Raw genomic sequence first — 16,834 nt, 5'->3', positions numbered from 1 at the left:
AGATTTATTAATAATAAAAATAGATGGATAAACACTTGCATATTTAAAAAATTTCATACATAAATATGCATATACATATACACATTTACATACATACATGCAAACATGTAGAAGGACATGCATACATTCATGCATACATTTGTAGATACATTCATAGATACATACATACATACTGTACATTCATAAAATCATATATACATCAATCCTATATACATATATATATATATACAGGGAGTGCAGAATTATTAGGCAAATGAGTATTTTGACCACATCATCCTCGTTATGCGTGTTGTCTTACTCCAAGCTGTATAGGCTGGAAAGCCTACTACCAATTAAGCATATTAGGTGATGTGCATCTCTGTAATGAGAAGGGGTGTGGTCTAATGACATCAACACCCTATATCAGGTGTGCATAATTATTAGGCAACTTCCTTTCCTTTGGCAAAATGGGTCAAAAGAAGGACTTGACAGGCTCAGAAAAGTCAAAAATAGTGAGATATATTGCAGAGGATGCAGCAGTCTTAAAATAGCCAAGCTTCTGAAGCGTGATCATCGAACAATCAAGCGTTTCATTCAAAATAGTCGACAGGGTCGCAAGAAGCGTGTGGAAAACCAAGGCGCAAAATAACTGCCCGTGAACTGAGAAAAGTCAAGCGTGCAGCTGCCAAGATGCCACTTGCCACCAGTTTGGCCATATTTCAGAGCTGCAACATCACTGGGTGCCCAAAAGCACAAGGTGTGCAATACTCAGAGACATGGCCAAGGTAAGAAAGGCAGAAAGTCGACCACCACTGAACAAGACACACAAGCTGAAACGTCAAGACTGGGCCAAGAAATATCTCAAGACTGATTTTTCTAAGGTTTTATGGACTGATGAAATGAGTGAGTCTTGATGGGCCAGATGGATGGGCCCGTGGCTGGATTGGTAAAGGGCAGAGAGCTCCAGTCCGACTCAGGCGCCAGCAAGGTGGAGGTGGAGTACTGGTTTGGGCTGGTATCATCAAAGATGAGCTTGTGGGGCCTTTTCGGGTTGAGGATGGAGTCAAGCTGAACTCCCAGTCCTACTGCCAGTTTCTGGAAGACACCTTCTTCAAGCAGTGGTACAGGAAGAAGTCTGCATCCTTCAAGAAAACATGATTTTCATGCAGGACAATGCTCCATCACACACGTCCAAGTACTCCACAGCGTGGCTGGCAAGAAAGGGTATAAAAGAAGAAAATCTAATGATATGGCCTCCTTGTTCACCTGATCTGAACCCCATTGAGAACCTGTGGTCCATCATCAAATGTGCGATTTACAAGGAGGAAAACAGTACACCTCTCTGAACAGTGTCTGGGAGGCTGTGGTTGCTGCTGCACGCAATGTTGATGGTGAACAGATCAAAACACTGACAGAATCCATGGATGGCAGGCTTTTGAGTGTCCTTGCAAAGAAAGGTGGCTATATTGGTCACTGATTTGTTTTTGTTTGGTTTTGAATGTCAGAAATGTATATTTGTGAATGTTGAGATGTTATATTGGTTTCACTGGTAAAATAAATAATTGAAATGGGTATGAATTTGTTTTTGTTAAGTTGCCTAATAATTATGCACAGTAATAGTCACCTGCACACACAGATATCCCCTAAAATAGCTAAAACTAAAACTACTTCCAAAAATATTCAGCTTTGATATTAATGAGTTTTTGTGTTCATTGAGAACATGGTTGTTGTTCAAATTAAATCCTCAAATAAAATTAATCCTCAAAATACAACTTGCCTAATAATTCTGCACTCCTGTATATATATATATATATATATATATATATATATATATATATATATATATATATATATATATATATATATATAAATATTATACTAATAATCAGATACATTTACAAATATATAAACAGACATACATACATTCGTAAACACTAGTATACATATACATATGAATGGACATACCTACTGTACATACATATTACTAAAGAACATCTTTGGCAAGTCTTACAAGAGGTATGGCAATGTATTTCAGCCAGATGTTTGGAGAAACAAGCTGTCTAGATGGCAAGAGTGTGTAAAGCTGGTACTCATGCTAAGGCAGGAGTTTTCAATGAGAATAAAGTAGAACATCTGTATATTTGTATAGTTTTTCTGTTTTTATACCATTAAATTACTTGTTTATTGCATATAAACAAAGGAACATGCATGTGTCTCTCAAAACCAGTGAAAGACTAGATGTTTCCGAACTTTTAACAGGCATTCAGTACATTAACATACAGTATGTATGTATGTATGTATGTATGTATGTGTGTATGTATGCATGTCTATTTATATATCTATGAATGTATTTATGTATGCATTCATGTCCGTGGTTAAGTGTATGGAATTATATATGTATATGTATGGAAGTATGTGTATGTGTACAAACATACATACATACATACATACATACATACAAATCAGTGGTGGGCCTTTGGTACCTGGACCTTCAGTGAGAACTTACCCGAATTAATCCACCTCTTAATACCACCACTATCACGTCGCAATTATAGAAACCATCAATACTATACAAAAACACAATATAACAACACGTGGCATTACAGAGAGAGAAACATTTCACATATGGGAGTCAATACCATTTTACTAAAGCAAGAAAACCAGTTAGGACAACTCCAAACCTCTACACTACCACCGCAACTGTGCACCCACATCATCTGGAGCAGTTCAGAATCAATATTTGTCTAATAACATGACAAAAACATTAAAAATGTAAATAAAATACAACCTACTCACCAGAGATGTAGACTCATAATTTGCAGCGCTCCTCAGAGACTGTAATCAGTGGTACGGCTCGTATTCACTGGTCTGGAAGTGGTGAACAAACCCTGAGACACGCTAGCTAGCTAGCTTCGGGATTGGCCGACCTCCTCACGATGTCTAGCTTTTCTTGAAAGTTTCTTTTTAAGTATGTCAGAGATCAAATCAATTTCTCTTCCTGAATAGGCATAAAAAAGTGTAACTTAGATGTAGTAATGTGTGCAGAGCTACAGACGTAACAGTTTCTGTCTGACCAACCAATCAGACTTCGTAAAAATGCAGATGCTATTCTGGGCCAGCTAGCTGCCCTGTGAGGTGAATATTAAATCTGATTGGTTAAGGGAAAAGAGCTAATTCTTAAGGAGACTATGGTAAAAACACCAGCAGAACAGACTTTGAAGGCCCTGGGCAGATTAGATTGACATGGCAGCACATAGTGGCTAAAATCTGATTGGACAAAAAAATCTAACATCCACATACACGTACTGGAAGCAGTGCAGCCAAGAGAAACGCTACCAAATGAAGAGAATAAACTGTTGGGAATAAATTAATACAATTTCATGGAACAAATATTAGAGTTTAGGTTGTAAATGTAGGTCAGTGCTTCTGATAGTGTTTAGGCCAGCAGGGAAGGCTTTGCTGCCCTGACCGCCCACCACTGATACAAACATACATACATACATACATACATACATACATACATACATTTATACATTTATACAACCTGTGGGAATTTGGACTCATAAAAATTAATGTAATTTTATTCTCAATCACTAGATGGCGACAATTCTGTTTAAATGAACGCTCATGCCAAACAGGCCAAAAACTTTTTTTCCAAAAATAAAAGAATTTATCAGTCACTGCAGTAAAATATTTAGGTGTAGATATTGTTATTTATTAACACATTATATTATTTTTAGGCAAAGCACCACAATTAGTATTGTACATGGTAGAGCATTTTTTATAATTCATATTAAAACTGATATATAGACTGTGTGGGTGTGTGTGAAATAGTCAGATCAAGTATGATTAATAGAATCCGTAATAGTGTGTTCAATTTACATAAACCAGAGAAAGTAAAAATTGCATCAATGAGAATACAATATTTTAACCTGACAGAAGCTTCAAATATTTTGATTTATTATTGCTAATCTGATTATATATTACTAAAATATAATACATACAATTAAAATTGTTTTGTGTGTGTGTGTGTGTGTGTGTGTGTGTGTGTGTGTGTGTGTAACTGTGAAGCTTTTTGCTATATTTATTTTTTCCTGCAAAAACAGTGTGCATGCGTTCACAGAAACAACTGCTGAGTCTCAGAAGGAAACAACATTCACAGATTTCTCAACTAAATGTAACAATGATTCATGGGAAATTTAAGCTCTAAACAAACAACAGGCTGGCTCAAAGTGAGAAAAAAATGTGAAAATGAAGTCTTTCGTGTTTAAACTTGTTTGTTATTGTGCTCAGTATCACGGTTGCACAGAAAACCTCAACGGACAATTCATATTTTACAAGTTAACAACTGAATGTTTAACCCAGAGCTGGCACGCAACAGTCATACAATGCAAATATTACAACACAAACATAGCGTGTGTTTGGAAAGAAACTGGGAGCAAGAAAACGCATACAATCACCACCATTTGTGAGAAAACAATTTACCATTTCATTTATTCTGAAACAGCTTCTCTCAAATAGACTCCTTATGGTTAAGGAAAAACAGATAGAGAAGAGACACAGAGAGACACTGAGAGAAAGAGAAGAGACAGAGAACGACATTAAAAGAAAGAGAAGAGACAGAGAGAGGCGGTGAGAGAAAGAGAAGAGACAGAGAGGCGGTGAGAGAAAGAGAAGAAACAGAGAGAGGCGGTAAAAGAAAGAGAAGAGACAGAGAGATGCAGTGAGAAACACTGTGAGAAAGAGAGATACTGATAGATATTGAGAGAAAGAAAAAGACAAAGAGAGACACTGAGAGATAGAAAAGGGACAAAGAGTGCCATAGAGAGAAAGAGAAAAGAAAGGGGCACTGAGAGAAAGAGAAGACAGAAAGGAGAGACAGATGGAAAGAGAAGAAACAGAGAAAGACACTTAGCAAAAGAGGAACAACAGAGAGGAAGACTAAGAGAAACAGAAAAACAGAGAGGGACACAGAAAGAGAAAAGATACTGTAGAAAGGGACACTGACAGGAAGAGAAAAGACAGATGGACAGTGTGAGAAAGAGAAAAGATACTGAGAGGGACACAGAGAAATAGAAAAGACAGAGCGGTATACTAAGAGAAAAGAAAAGAGAGAGAGAGAGAGAGAGAGAGAGAGAGAGAGCGACACTAAGAAAAAGAGAGAACAGGACAGTGAGAAAACAACAAGAAATAGAATAGGACACTGAGAAAAGAGAGAAGACAGCGAGGGAAACTAAGAGAAAGTAAAAAAAGTGAGGATGTATGTTAAAAGAGAAAAGACAGAGATGGACATTGAGAGAAAGAGACACAACAGAGAAGAACACAGCGCAACAGAGAAGAGGCAGAGATATAGAAGAGATATAAATGAAAAAAGAGAAAAGGGAGAAAAAAGGAGATATAGAAATAGAAAAGATAGTCACTAAGTAAGAAAAGCAGATAGAGAGTGGTACTGAATGAAATTATGAGAGACACAGAGAAATAAAGAAAGAAAAGAGAGGATGCCTAGTAAAGGAGACTGAGGTGGATGCTGAGAGAAATATAGAAAGAGTTTCAGAGGGACACAGATAGGTAAGAGGAAAAGGGAGACACTGCAAGAATAAAAGGAGACAGAGAGGCACACTGAGAGACAACGGATCAGAGATGAGATAGAAAGGGACACAAAAGAAAGGAAAGGAAAAATTGAGACCGTGAAGAATATAGAGTTGGACTCTGAGCGAAAGAAAAAGGATAAGAAAGATAGGGACATTGAATGGAGACGGAAAGACGGAATGTGATGAAAGAGGGACAGTGAGAGAGGTAGTGAATAGAAGAAAGATGAGAAATGATCGAAATAAATGAAAAGAGAATGGAATGTTGAGGGAAAGAGACTGAGGGTTAATCATGAGGGACACGGATATAAAGAGAAATAAACAGGTAGAAAGAAGAAGAAGAAAAAAGAAAACAGAATGAGTGGAGATGTAGCGGACCATTAGGAGAATGAAAGGAGGTAAAGTTAGACATGAGGACAGAAAGAGAGATATACATGGACATAGAGAAATAGACACTGGGAAAAAAGAGACATAGACATAGAAATAGAGACTAGATAGAAATATACTTTAGAACTGGGAGTGAGGTAAGGGGTAGGGGGTAGGGAGGAGTAGCACATGTACAGAGAAAAGGAGGGAGAGAGAGAGAGAGAGAGAGAGAGAGAGAGAGAGAGAGAAAAGAGACAGACTGGATGCAGCTGAGACACTTCTGCTCTGTCCCTGATGTCCATCAGATATTTTGCTTTTGAATGGATTGAATACATCGTGTCAGATTTTCGGAGAGGAGATTTACTCAGCGCTATGGAGGACAGATGGAGTCAAATGGAGGAACAGCATCTGATGAGTGGCAGAGAAGAAAGGAATGTTTAATATAAAGCATGAACGACTTAGGGGACAAGACGGAATTGATCATCAAAAAACAATAAGCAGCCAGATCCAGGACAACTCTGGGGCATTTAAACAAAAAGGTCTGTCTCTGCAGTGTGTTTAAAGGCACTGGATTTGACTCTTAGGGGGTATTTAGAGGGAGACATTTATCCCAGGATGATATTTCATTGCTTAGTCAGGAAGTGTCTGGAAAGACAAATTTGTCTCTAAGGGTATATATGCAGAGGGATCCTTTTCATGGGGGTTTAGATGAAAAGCACCTTCTCAGTTCAATAGACACTAAGGATACCAGTCTCAGGGTAAATAGTTGAACAAGTCTGTATTAGGGGATATTTGAATGATGATCTCTGTGTGGTTATATTTGAGAGGACACAGTGTTTCCTGAGGTGTCTCTAGATGAAGGGGTTTTTCACATAAGGTACTGTACATAGCTTAAGGAATCTTCATTAGGATATATTTGAAAGAAGATATCTTTTTCTGTGTGATTGGGGGGTATTTAAGAGGACACAGTGTATCCCATGGTGTCTCTAGATGAAGGGGTCTTTCTTAGAGTGTATACAGCTGAAGGAAAGTTTATGAGGATATATTGGGAAGAAGATGTAGTTTTTCATTGGACTGGGGGTATTTAAGAGGACACAGTGTTTCCTGGGCTGTCTCTAGGTGAAAGGGTCTTTTTTAGAGGGTATATAGCTAAAAGAGCCATCATTAAGATATGTATAGAAATAGATGTATTTTGCTGGTCGATTGGAGGTATTTAAGAGGAAACAGTGATGAAGAGGTCTTTCTTAGAGGGTATATCGCTGAAGAAGTCTTTATTAAGAGATATATGGCAAAGTTGTATTTAGATTAAGTGGTCTTTCTTGCGGGGTATCGGGTAAAGTGGAATTTCTGGGATGGGGAGGTTTAGACTAAGTGCTCATTTTCACACGTATTTAGAAGAAGTGGTCTTTCCTCAAATAATGTGCTTTTTTGCTCCCCTATAGGGTCTAAGGTGCATGGTGTCTGTCTTTAGGGCATTTAAAGAAGGTACTTACTCACTGTTGGTATTTAGTACTTACACACTGTTTGGTATCTTTGCTTTAAGGGGGCACAAAGGGGCAGAGGTCTTTCTCCAGGGAGAAACCATCGCTGGGGACAACAAAACCTATATAAGAGCAAACACGAGATCTGTCTCTGGAGGCAATTTAAAAGTAAAAAGTTTTCTTTTGTGTTGTGGGATAGCACTATATCTGGGGCATCTTTAAAGTCTATATCAAGTGTCTTTCTGTGCAATATTTTGGCAAAATTGTTCATCCTCAGGTATTTTAGAGGAAAAGATCTGCCCCAGTGGGGTTTATGTGTCTGCAAGGTACTTGGAAAAAACCCTCAAAGGGTATTTCTTGAAAATAATGAGTGTGACTCTTAGGGGTAGTTGGAGGAAAGGACTGTATTTAGTAGACGGAGTTCTAAAATGTTTTATTGCTAGTATTTAAAAGAATTGACCCCTTTACTGGGTATTCAGATGGACAAATTTGTGTCTGTGAGGTACATGTTCTATATATAGTGGACACCGTATGTGCTTTGGGGTTGTTTAGAAAACTTCAAACCTTATAAATTGGATAGATTGGATAGGATTGGATAGAATGTCTGAGATAGATTTCCGTGAAGAACTCTGAGTCTTCTGGGGACAAATCTGACTCAAATCTGAACTTGTCCTTTGGGGAGTATAGGATTTTTTCAAAGATGTGGTCAACTTATTTGGAAATGAGGTTGTGTAAGACATTTTGGAGATTTTTGGATTTAAAATGAGATGAAGCCTTTCTTGGATATTAAGGTCCATCTTTTGGGGGGGGGTATTAGTAGTTAAGGGTGATGTTTGTCTCTTAGGGGTATTTAAATGTTTTTGAGGGGTATTTTCTTGGAGTATTTGAGGGAAAACGATGAGAAAAGCTAATTGCTTTCTTAAATATTTAGACCTTTACATGTATTTTTGGGGAGTTATTTAGTGGAACAAGATTTACCCTAGGGAGTATTTGAAGTAATTGTATCTCTCTCTGTGGGTACCTCCTGCTTAGAGCCCACAATGTATACAGAGGCAAATATCTCTAGTAATATTTCGAAATGCAGATTTGTTTCTGAGAGTCTGACTCAAAGTGACATTTGGAGCAATTGGGTCTCTCTGTGGGGCAATTCTTGTCTCCTCATTTCTGGAGCTGATCTAATTCTTTTGCTAGGAATCAGTTGTGCATTATGGAGCAATTTGATCACTAGTAGTTTTTTGACGTACAGAATATTTTCTTTGAGGTATTTAGTGAAAGTGATCTGACTCTAAAGGGTATTTCAGAGAAACGCGTGTCTCTCTGTGGGGTAATTCTTATCTTTACATCTCTGGACCAGATCTGCTTCTTCTTCCTGGACTGATTTCTCTTTTTTCTATGAACCTAAGATATATTTAGGGGGCAAGACTTTTTCTGGTAGTGGTTTTAAGTACATATTAATCTCTAGGTGGTATTTACTGTCTCATTCTAAGAGCTATTTGGAAGATGTTGTGTCTCTTTGTGGGGTAATTCTTATCATCTCATCTCTGTAGCTCCTCTTCCTGGATGGATCAACTTCGACCTGACCACTGACCTTTGATCCCTGAGTGACATTTTTTGGGTGGGAATTGGCACAACCAAAACCTGAGCACAAAGCCGATCTACCCACAGGTATGCTGCAAGAGTGCTGTTAAGGAATTTGTGCAAATAAAGCAATCATTTGTCCCAATTGTTTGTCAAATCAACATTCATTTCAAGTATAAGAATCATGGGAAATATTGGCTAATACATTTAAATTCTACTTAAATCATTTATACCCTAGTTAATATTTTTATTCATGTAAAATACACAAGCTAGATGGTCATACAGAAAGGCCAAATATTTACTGGCAATACAAACAAGTATAATCACTACAGCAGATTTAACACTACAGTCTTAAAACTAGTCCTTAAAAACTAACATAGAAGCAACAAACTAGCATCTATTTAATCCGAATTCTAGGGGATTGTTTTTAGGGGTTGGAGGAAGGGGTTGCTTATTATAATGTCTCTACATTGCTTTTACATATGTTAGCTAGCTTAATGTCTCAATGAGGCATTTGATGGGGGATATTGGGGCAAATCTGTCTCTGGTAGTATTTAGTTGCATGTTTTTTTTTGCGTGTGTAAGCTACATTTTCTGGTGTCTGCCAGGGTGAAACTGGTCCCCCACCCTGTTATTTGGAGTCTTCATACCCCAAGACAATTGTGTGCAATTCGACCACTAAAGACAGAGTGTGTGTATGGGGGAGAGAGACAGTGAGAGAGGGAGGAAGAGTGGGAAAGGAAGGGAGGGAGGATCTAATTTTGGTCAAATCATTACAACTACAATGCTTTGGGTATATTCACTGTTTAGCAAATGATTCGATCTAGATATAAATAATTTGATATCAAGTAAAGTAGAAAAATATGCGTGTCTGTTTATCTCTATATTATTGAATAAATGGTTGTTAAGCGTATTAAGTGCTGGATACAGCAGGTCTGTCTGCCCGCAGCCTCAGCCACAGCTATGCACCGTAACCCAACACGCCCTATTAAAACTAAGGCCATCAAAGAGACTAATACACTCTTTCTTTATTCTCTTACACACTACATCAGGCTCTGCTATAAGATCTGAGGACTAGAACACATCGGACACACTGATTTGTCACCTCTGTAACTCGATGTGACTGAGCAAAATCTTGTTTTAATTTGGACTTCAGAATATTCCTAGCAGATGATTTCAACTTCGACATGAACTAGGACCTGGAGGGGCTTAAAGGGGACGTGACTTTCAGCATACAACATTTATTCAGAGACCTGATCTGAATATGGGCGATATCCTGATAACCTGATATTATCACTTGCCAATGTTAAAACATACCACCTGTTCCTGAAAGATTTGGCAAATCTTTTAGTGTGATATGAGCAAGCAGTCAAGTCATTAAGCTGTAGACTAATGCAATGTCACATCTAATGTTCCATGTAATAGAAAAAGGAAAATGCATATAACCACATAGATGTTTATGATACTTATCAAATATATTTAGTGATAATGTGTGAGGGTGTAGCGGTACATGTATATGTACCAAACTTTTGTGGTACAAAGCTTTAGGTTCAGTACATATGTGTACTGAATGCAATCCTTTTTACGTGTTAAACATAGTTTAATTTTAAGTTCATTCAGGAACATATTAAGAGGCGGACCTCTTTTGTCTCCGCCTAGCACTTTGAGTGCATTTCTTAAAAGAATGAATCAATGAATGAAGGATAGAAGGAATGAAGACATTTGTTAAAGTATGCTGAAATAAGTAAGTTAACAGTTAAGTAGATCATATCTTTTGAAAATTAAATCTTACATGTAACACACACACATTTACACACATCTGTAATACCCAAATGGAGTTTAACAAATGTAAAAAATGTAATCAAAATGTTCCATTTATTACATTTTGCTTAATCAATTTAATTCTTGCCAGTGTTATCAATACAATAGAACGTTTATTGCATCAACTAAATTTATTCTATTTAATTGTATATATTTTATTTGTATTAAATGGTATATATACAAATAGGCATTCTATTTAGAATTGTATTCAAACTGTTGATATTCACAAATGTAATGTATATAAATAAATAAATAAATAAATAAATAAATAAATAACATAGTAAAATAATATGAACTTCAGCAAAAAAAATACATTTACCAATAAGCATTTGTTTTACTGATGTGCTCAAATCAATGACCAAAATCCGCCATGACACACATCCGGCAATTTACACCATTAGTATAGAGAAATGGCAAAAGTTCTGTTTGGTGTCCTGATTATTTACGTAATTTAAAACACCATAATTAATTTTAAATATTTACAAGAATATTTTGCATTTGCATAAAGCATTGATAATCATGCGATTAATCATGATGAAAATTTTAAATCGATTGACAGCTCTTATATATATATATATATATATATATATATATATATATATATATATATATATATATATATATATTTTATACTTTTTGTCTATTATGTATTAGTATTATTATTATGTATTAAGATGTTTAGGGAGGGTGTGTAAATTGCCCTTGGCACACCTTACACATTTTTTTCCAAAGTGTGAGATGAAGGCAGCTACGTGGGCATCGGCACACGTCTGATCAGCATCTCTTAAAGTCGGTAATTACACGTTGGAAGGATTAAAAACAAAATCTTGTTGATGTTTTTCATTTTCCATTCGTCGATAATTCGGTTTGTTATTTTCCTGCATGTGTGTACGCATACTTGTTGAAAAGTGCTCATACCACTTATTTGCGGTTTTGCTTCAAAGTGTTTTTTAATGTTCTCCCTGCATGCGTAATGCCAGTAATAAGAGCTCGGAAGTGCTAACTCGTATGCTGGTATCAGCTTTCCGAGATGTGGGCCGAGTGCACGTGTGTAGAACATGCTGGTATTCGCGGCTTGTGGTTTCCGAGCTGTAAAAAAAAAAAAGTCAAACAGTTCCTGGTAATGAATTTCCGCTGGGTTTGTGCTTAGCACTGCATGTGTTTATTATCATGGCTCATTTAAATAGAGGAGATTGCTTCGTTTACGTTGGTCTTTTTTCTGTTTTACTAACTCCACTTAGTCAGACTGGATTTTCCAAAAAGTCTTGTCAACAAACACACAACAAGAATTGAATACGCTCAGACAAACTCTCAGACACTTTGTGTTTAGGTGGAAAGAGATTTTCAGAAACCTCAGCACAGCTTCCATCAAGCTAAAAGGATTGCCTTATTTACATTTAAATACATTATCTGTGTATAACTATATGTATTATAGATCATTTCTTTTGGTTTTTGACTGCAATTAAAATGAACAGATTTGCTAAGAGGCTTAGGACTATATTTGCCACAAACAGTTTTGCAGTCATGTTTCATTCAGTAAACAGTTTATAAATACAATAGTGAGAAAACAATAATGAATGGATATCCAGAATACTCCAGAAGAAAAAGGATTCCTTTTCTTCAGTCTGGTGCCTCTCATGGTTGTCTCAAGTTTTTTCCTCACCATCATCATCTCTGGCAGTCTCATTAAGGATACACTTACTGTATAGGGACACATTTAAAGTCAAGTCAAGTCAAGTCAAGTCAAGCCAAGAGGCTTTTAAAAAAGATTAACTAATAAAATTCATATGTTGAATAAATGCTTATACTAGCTTAAATCTTTTCTTAGATTATTTATAAGGAGCTTCTTTGTTAAAAGCAGTATACAAATCAATTTGAGTGGAAATCAATATATTCATAGGGCAGAATTCAGTAAAACATTGAATTTTACATTAATGTTAACTTAACTGTCAGTATTTTCCAGTTAAATTGAGGTTTTCTAGTCATAGATTTATCAAAATACAATAAACATTCTATAAATTGAGCATATATTAATAATAAACCAAAAAAGCTAAATAACAAACAAATGCACAAACGGATTTTCAGCACCAACACCGCAAAATCAGCTTATAGCAAGTGAAAATATCTTTAATATAATCAAATTTATCTAGTATTTTTTCATTTATATAATGACAAGAAACCAAACTTATTTCTGGACATACTCAAGCTAAAATTAATTTCAAGCTTGTAGTGTTTTTTTAGTGGCAAACATATTATAACAAGATGATCACAAGCCTCAAACGAATACAAAAGACTTTTAATAATTTTATATTTGTTTTATCATAATCACATAATATTTAATACTAGATCAATTGATCGACATTGATCATGATCATTCTAAATGCTACGATATCTTTTTTTTGTGCAAAACTTGAAAAACAGATATGAATGAATTTTTTTTTCTTTTGTGGATAAAAGTTTCTATACAGAATGAACACATTTCTGCAAAGCCGCTTTGTGACCGAAGTGAAATTGCTTTACATTTAAAATGGAATCGACTAAAAACGGACTTTTATGTGCGTATGTGTTTGTATGCATGTACTATAATAGTTTAATGTCTCTGATGAGACCCATTTCATAATACTTGAAAACAAGTTTTAAGAAATCAGAATAAAGTAAAAGTAAAAACTACAAAGTTAAATAAATAGTTAACCTCAATATAAAGATTTACCAGGATATCAAAGGAGCAGATGAAGAACCAAGCCGACCAAACAAACACACACACAGGAATTGGCACGCTTCTGTTTTTAAACCTGTTTTTTTTTTTTTTGATGTTTTTGTTTTTGTGTGTTTGACATTCTATACGACTTTCTCTGAAGAAGTTAATAACTTGCAGTTATTAAATTACTTAATAAACCATGCACACAAGCTAATTAACCTATAAAAACTCTATAAAAGACCCCCAGTGTCTCGCTGTGGTTTGTGTGTATAAGGAGTCATCCCATGTCTGGCTGTAATACCCTTCATATGGCTCTTTCGTTCTCTCAGACTGTTTATGTGTCCATGGCATATCTCGGCGCTGGTGTAAGCAAGGCTCTAATTATTTTTCCCTTTCACGCCACAGAGAGAAAAGCCCACTTCCTGCTGATCTCACGGTTCCAAAGTTGCTTGGCTTTGATGGGTGCTCATGTTTACTGGCACAGGGAATGATAGGGCTTCTGAGGGAGTAAACATTACTAATGCTGACTTTGAGACATGGACATAAAGATGCAGCTGATTAATCTGCCACTGGCTCAGTCAGAGACCTAAACAATTGGATGCTGCTGTTGTTTGGGAAAGGAAATATTTCACCTAAAAGCATTTTGATTGATCAAAGCATGCTCAAGTTTTCCTTATGGGGTTTATTAATGGCATTTGCTAGGTCCAAGATACCAAGCTGCAACTGCTAAACCTGTCCTCTGCTATCTCTCACTTTTCATACACTTCGATTTGTCTAAATAAACTTAAAGAATTACGTTGATTATCAAAAAGGAAAGAGTATGAAAGAAATGAATGTGCTCTTCCAGCTGTTTGATTCGAAAAGTCACTTTAACACAGTTTTTATGATTAGCAGCGTTTAGAAAATCAGCAACAAATAAGATTTTGGTTTTCTGACAGTATGATTGTGTGTGTGATTTGAGTCAAATTGAATGTAGCTACAGAGTTCTAACCTCAACCCAATTTAACACCTTTGGGATAAATTGGATCGCTGAATGCACCCCAGACCTCCTCACCCTACATCAGTACTTCATTACTAAAACCCTTCCCAGAAGAGTGGAGATTATAATGATAGCAAATGGGCACTAGATGTGGAATGGAATGTTCCAAAAGCACATACCAAAAAAAATCTGATAAATAAAAAAATACAAATAAAAGCACACACACACACATATATATATATATATATATATATATATATATATATATATATATATATATATATATATATATATATTTTTTTTTTTTCCTTTTTTTTTTTTTTTTCCCTTGATAATAGATGGGCTTTTCTGATTGTTAATTAGAAATGTTTGGTTCAAATGCTTGGTTCATAAAAGTATAAGCAAAGAGTCACTTTAACACAGTTTTTAGAGAACATTAGTCCAGAACAAGCAAACGTTTTTTGGTACTCAGACTTTCAAAGAATTATGTAAGACTTAAAAACTATTAATAACTTTTTTATATTGAATTCCTAAATAACTATCTCAAGGCCTATTAACTGCATATGATTGAAGAATTCTTATCACTTCTTTCTCTGTTTCTTAACAGAATGTTCTGGAAACTAGCTTTCACTGCCATTTTGGCCTGCTCCCTCTGTGCATCAATGGAAACCAAGAAGGCCCGTCCAAGAGGCTCTATCCCCTCCCCTTACAAGCTCAAAGGCAATGAGTTGTTGTCGTCATCTTCAATCACCCTATCATCCCTGAAGCAACCTTCAACAAAACGGCACAAAAGCAAACAAGAAGTGCTGCTGTCAAGTCGTGAGGCGCTGGTGGTGACTGAGCGGAAGTACCTGAAGAGTGACTGGTGTAAAACGCAGCCCCTGAAGCAAACAGTCAGCCTCGAGGGATGTGTGAGCCAAACCATCATCAACCACTTCTGTTACGGCCAGTGCAATTCGTTTTACATCCCCCGACATCTGGCCATTACAAATGGTCGGGGCCATGGACGAAAACGGCCTCCCAGGTCCAACCACGGTGCTTCCTTCCAGTCCTGTGCTTTCTGCAAACCTCACCGGATCTCCACACTCACAGTACGGCTTCACTGCCCCAAGTTGCATCCACCATACCGACATCGGAAGGTCCAACGCATAAAGGAATGCAGGTGTATGTCGGTTAGTGTCAGTGAGACTCATTGACAGAGGGGGATCACTTGGAAATGGTTCTCAGTGCAACAAAGGGATGGACATATCGTGGTATAGATAACAAGCCAGAAACCAAAAAAACAAACTGATATTAAAATGGACAGAATTTAACCAGATAGGAAATGGCACTGTGAAGAAGCAATATGTACACCATTCAAACATTCTAAAAGTCTTGCTCAAGGATACAAAAGCTTGACTGTACTGACATTCAAATTCAGTCTTTTAAACAATAGTTGAACTCCTGGGCCTTCACATCACACCTTAACAATGGAATGCTGATTATTTCACTTGTGTCACAGAAAATAGAGTTACACAGACATTGGGAATTCAAGATTCTTACCAAATTGGAAACACTGTTGCTGTGAAACAAGACACGATTGTATCCATTATACACGAAATGGGACCTTGGACTGATTTTGGGGCCCCCATGTGAATAACATGCATTAATATGATCTATCAGACATTCTTTTTTTTAGGAAATGACAATTGCTGGAAAACTGGCAATACTGACACACATATACACTATATTAGAGTTTATTATAGTGACTATTTACAAAATACAAGTATATCTACATGAAATTTTATATAATACATCTGTCGTTGTACAGAATTGTATGTTACAGTAAAAAAAAGCTTGAATTTACTTGCACGGTTTTCAAAGTTTGATATTTACAAAATGACGTAATGTCTACTCTAGCAGTCATTCCCTAATACATCTTGTGTATAGTTTCTAGTCATGAACTTACCCTGGTGTACTTTTAATATTTTTTTTGTTGATAAGTGTCCTATTTACTGTTTCTAATCTTTGAACTCCTCATTCAACATTCAGGTGGTAAGAAACCTGAATATGAGAAGCAAATAATAAATTTTTTACTGATGCTTTCAACATTTTAATTTGAAGTGCATTCAAAACATCATTATTATAATATTATTATTTTTTAATAATTTATCTTTAAAAAAAGGAAAGAAAAATAAGCAATAACAATAACAAGATAGTTTAATAAAAGCATTACAGCAATTACCATAAATATTAAACATAGAAAATACATTGTGCATATATATATATATATATATATATATATATATATATATATATATATATATATATATATATATATATATATATATATATATATATATAT

The 16,834-nt window shown here is 35.9% G+C and overlaps 1 protein-coding gene across 3 annotated transcripts; it reads left to right on the top strand.

Moving 5' to 3' along the window:
- Positions 1 to 5,916: 5,916 nt before the first annotated feature.
- grem2a (gremlin 2, DAN family BMP antagonist a) lies at positions 5,917 to 16,706 on the top strand. Of its 3 annotated transcripts, none has more exons than XM_046855676.1 (3): positions 5,919 to 6,472; positions 8,962 to 9,079; positions 15,098 to 16,704. In XM_046855676.1, the coding sequence occupies exon 3, from the start codon at positions 15,099 to 15,101 to the stop codon at positions 15,684 to 15,686; it is 588 nt and encodes a 195-aa protein (XP_046711632.1). In that variant the 5' UTR covers positions 5,919 to 6,472; positions 8,962 to 9,079; position 15,098; the 3' UTR covers positions 15,687 to 16,704. The 3 variants fall into 3 exon arrangements, with proteins under 3 accessions (XP_046711634.1, XP_046711632.1, XP_046711633.1); XM_046855677.1 differs by lacking the exon at positions 5,919 to 6,472 and adding an exon at positions 7,119 to 7,582; XM_046855678.1 differs by lacking the exon at positions 8,962 to 9,079 and having other exon boundaries at positions 5,917 to 6,472; positions 15,098 to 16,706.
- The last annotated feature ends 128 nt before the right edge of the window (positions 16,707 to 16,834 follow it).

This window comes from Silurus meridionalis, chromosome 8 (assembly GCF_014805685.1).
Source record: "Silurus meridionalis isolate SWU-2019-XX chromosome 8, ASM1480568v1, whole genome shotgun sequence".
In the NCBI taxonomy this organism is placed as follows: Eukaryota; Metazoa; Chordata; class Actinopteri; order Siluriformes; family Siluridae; genus Silurus; species Silurus meridionalis.
This window is presented reverse-complemented; position numbering and strand designations above follow the sequence as displayed.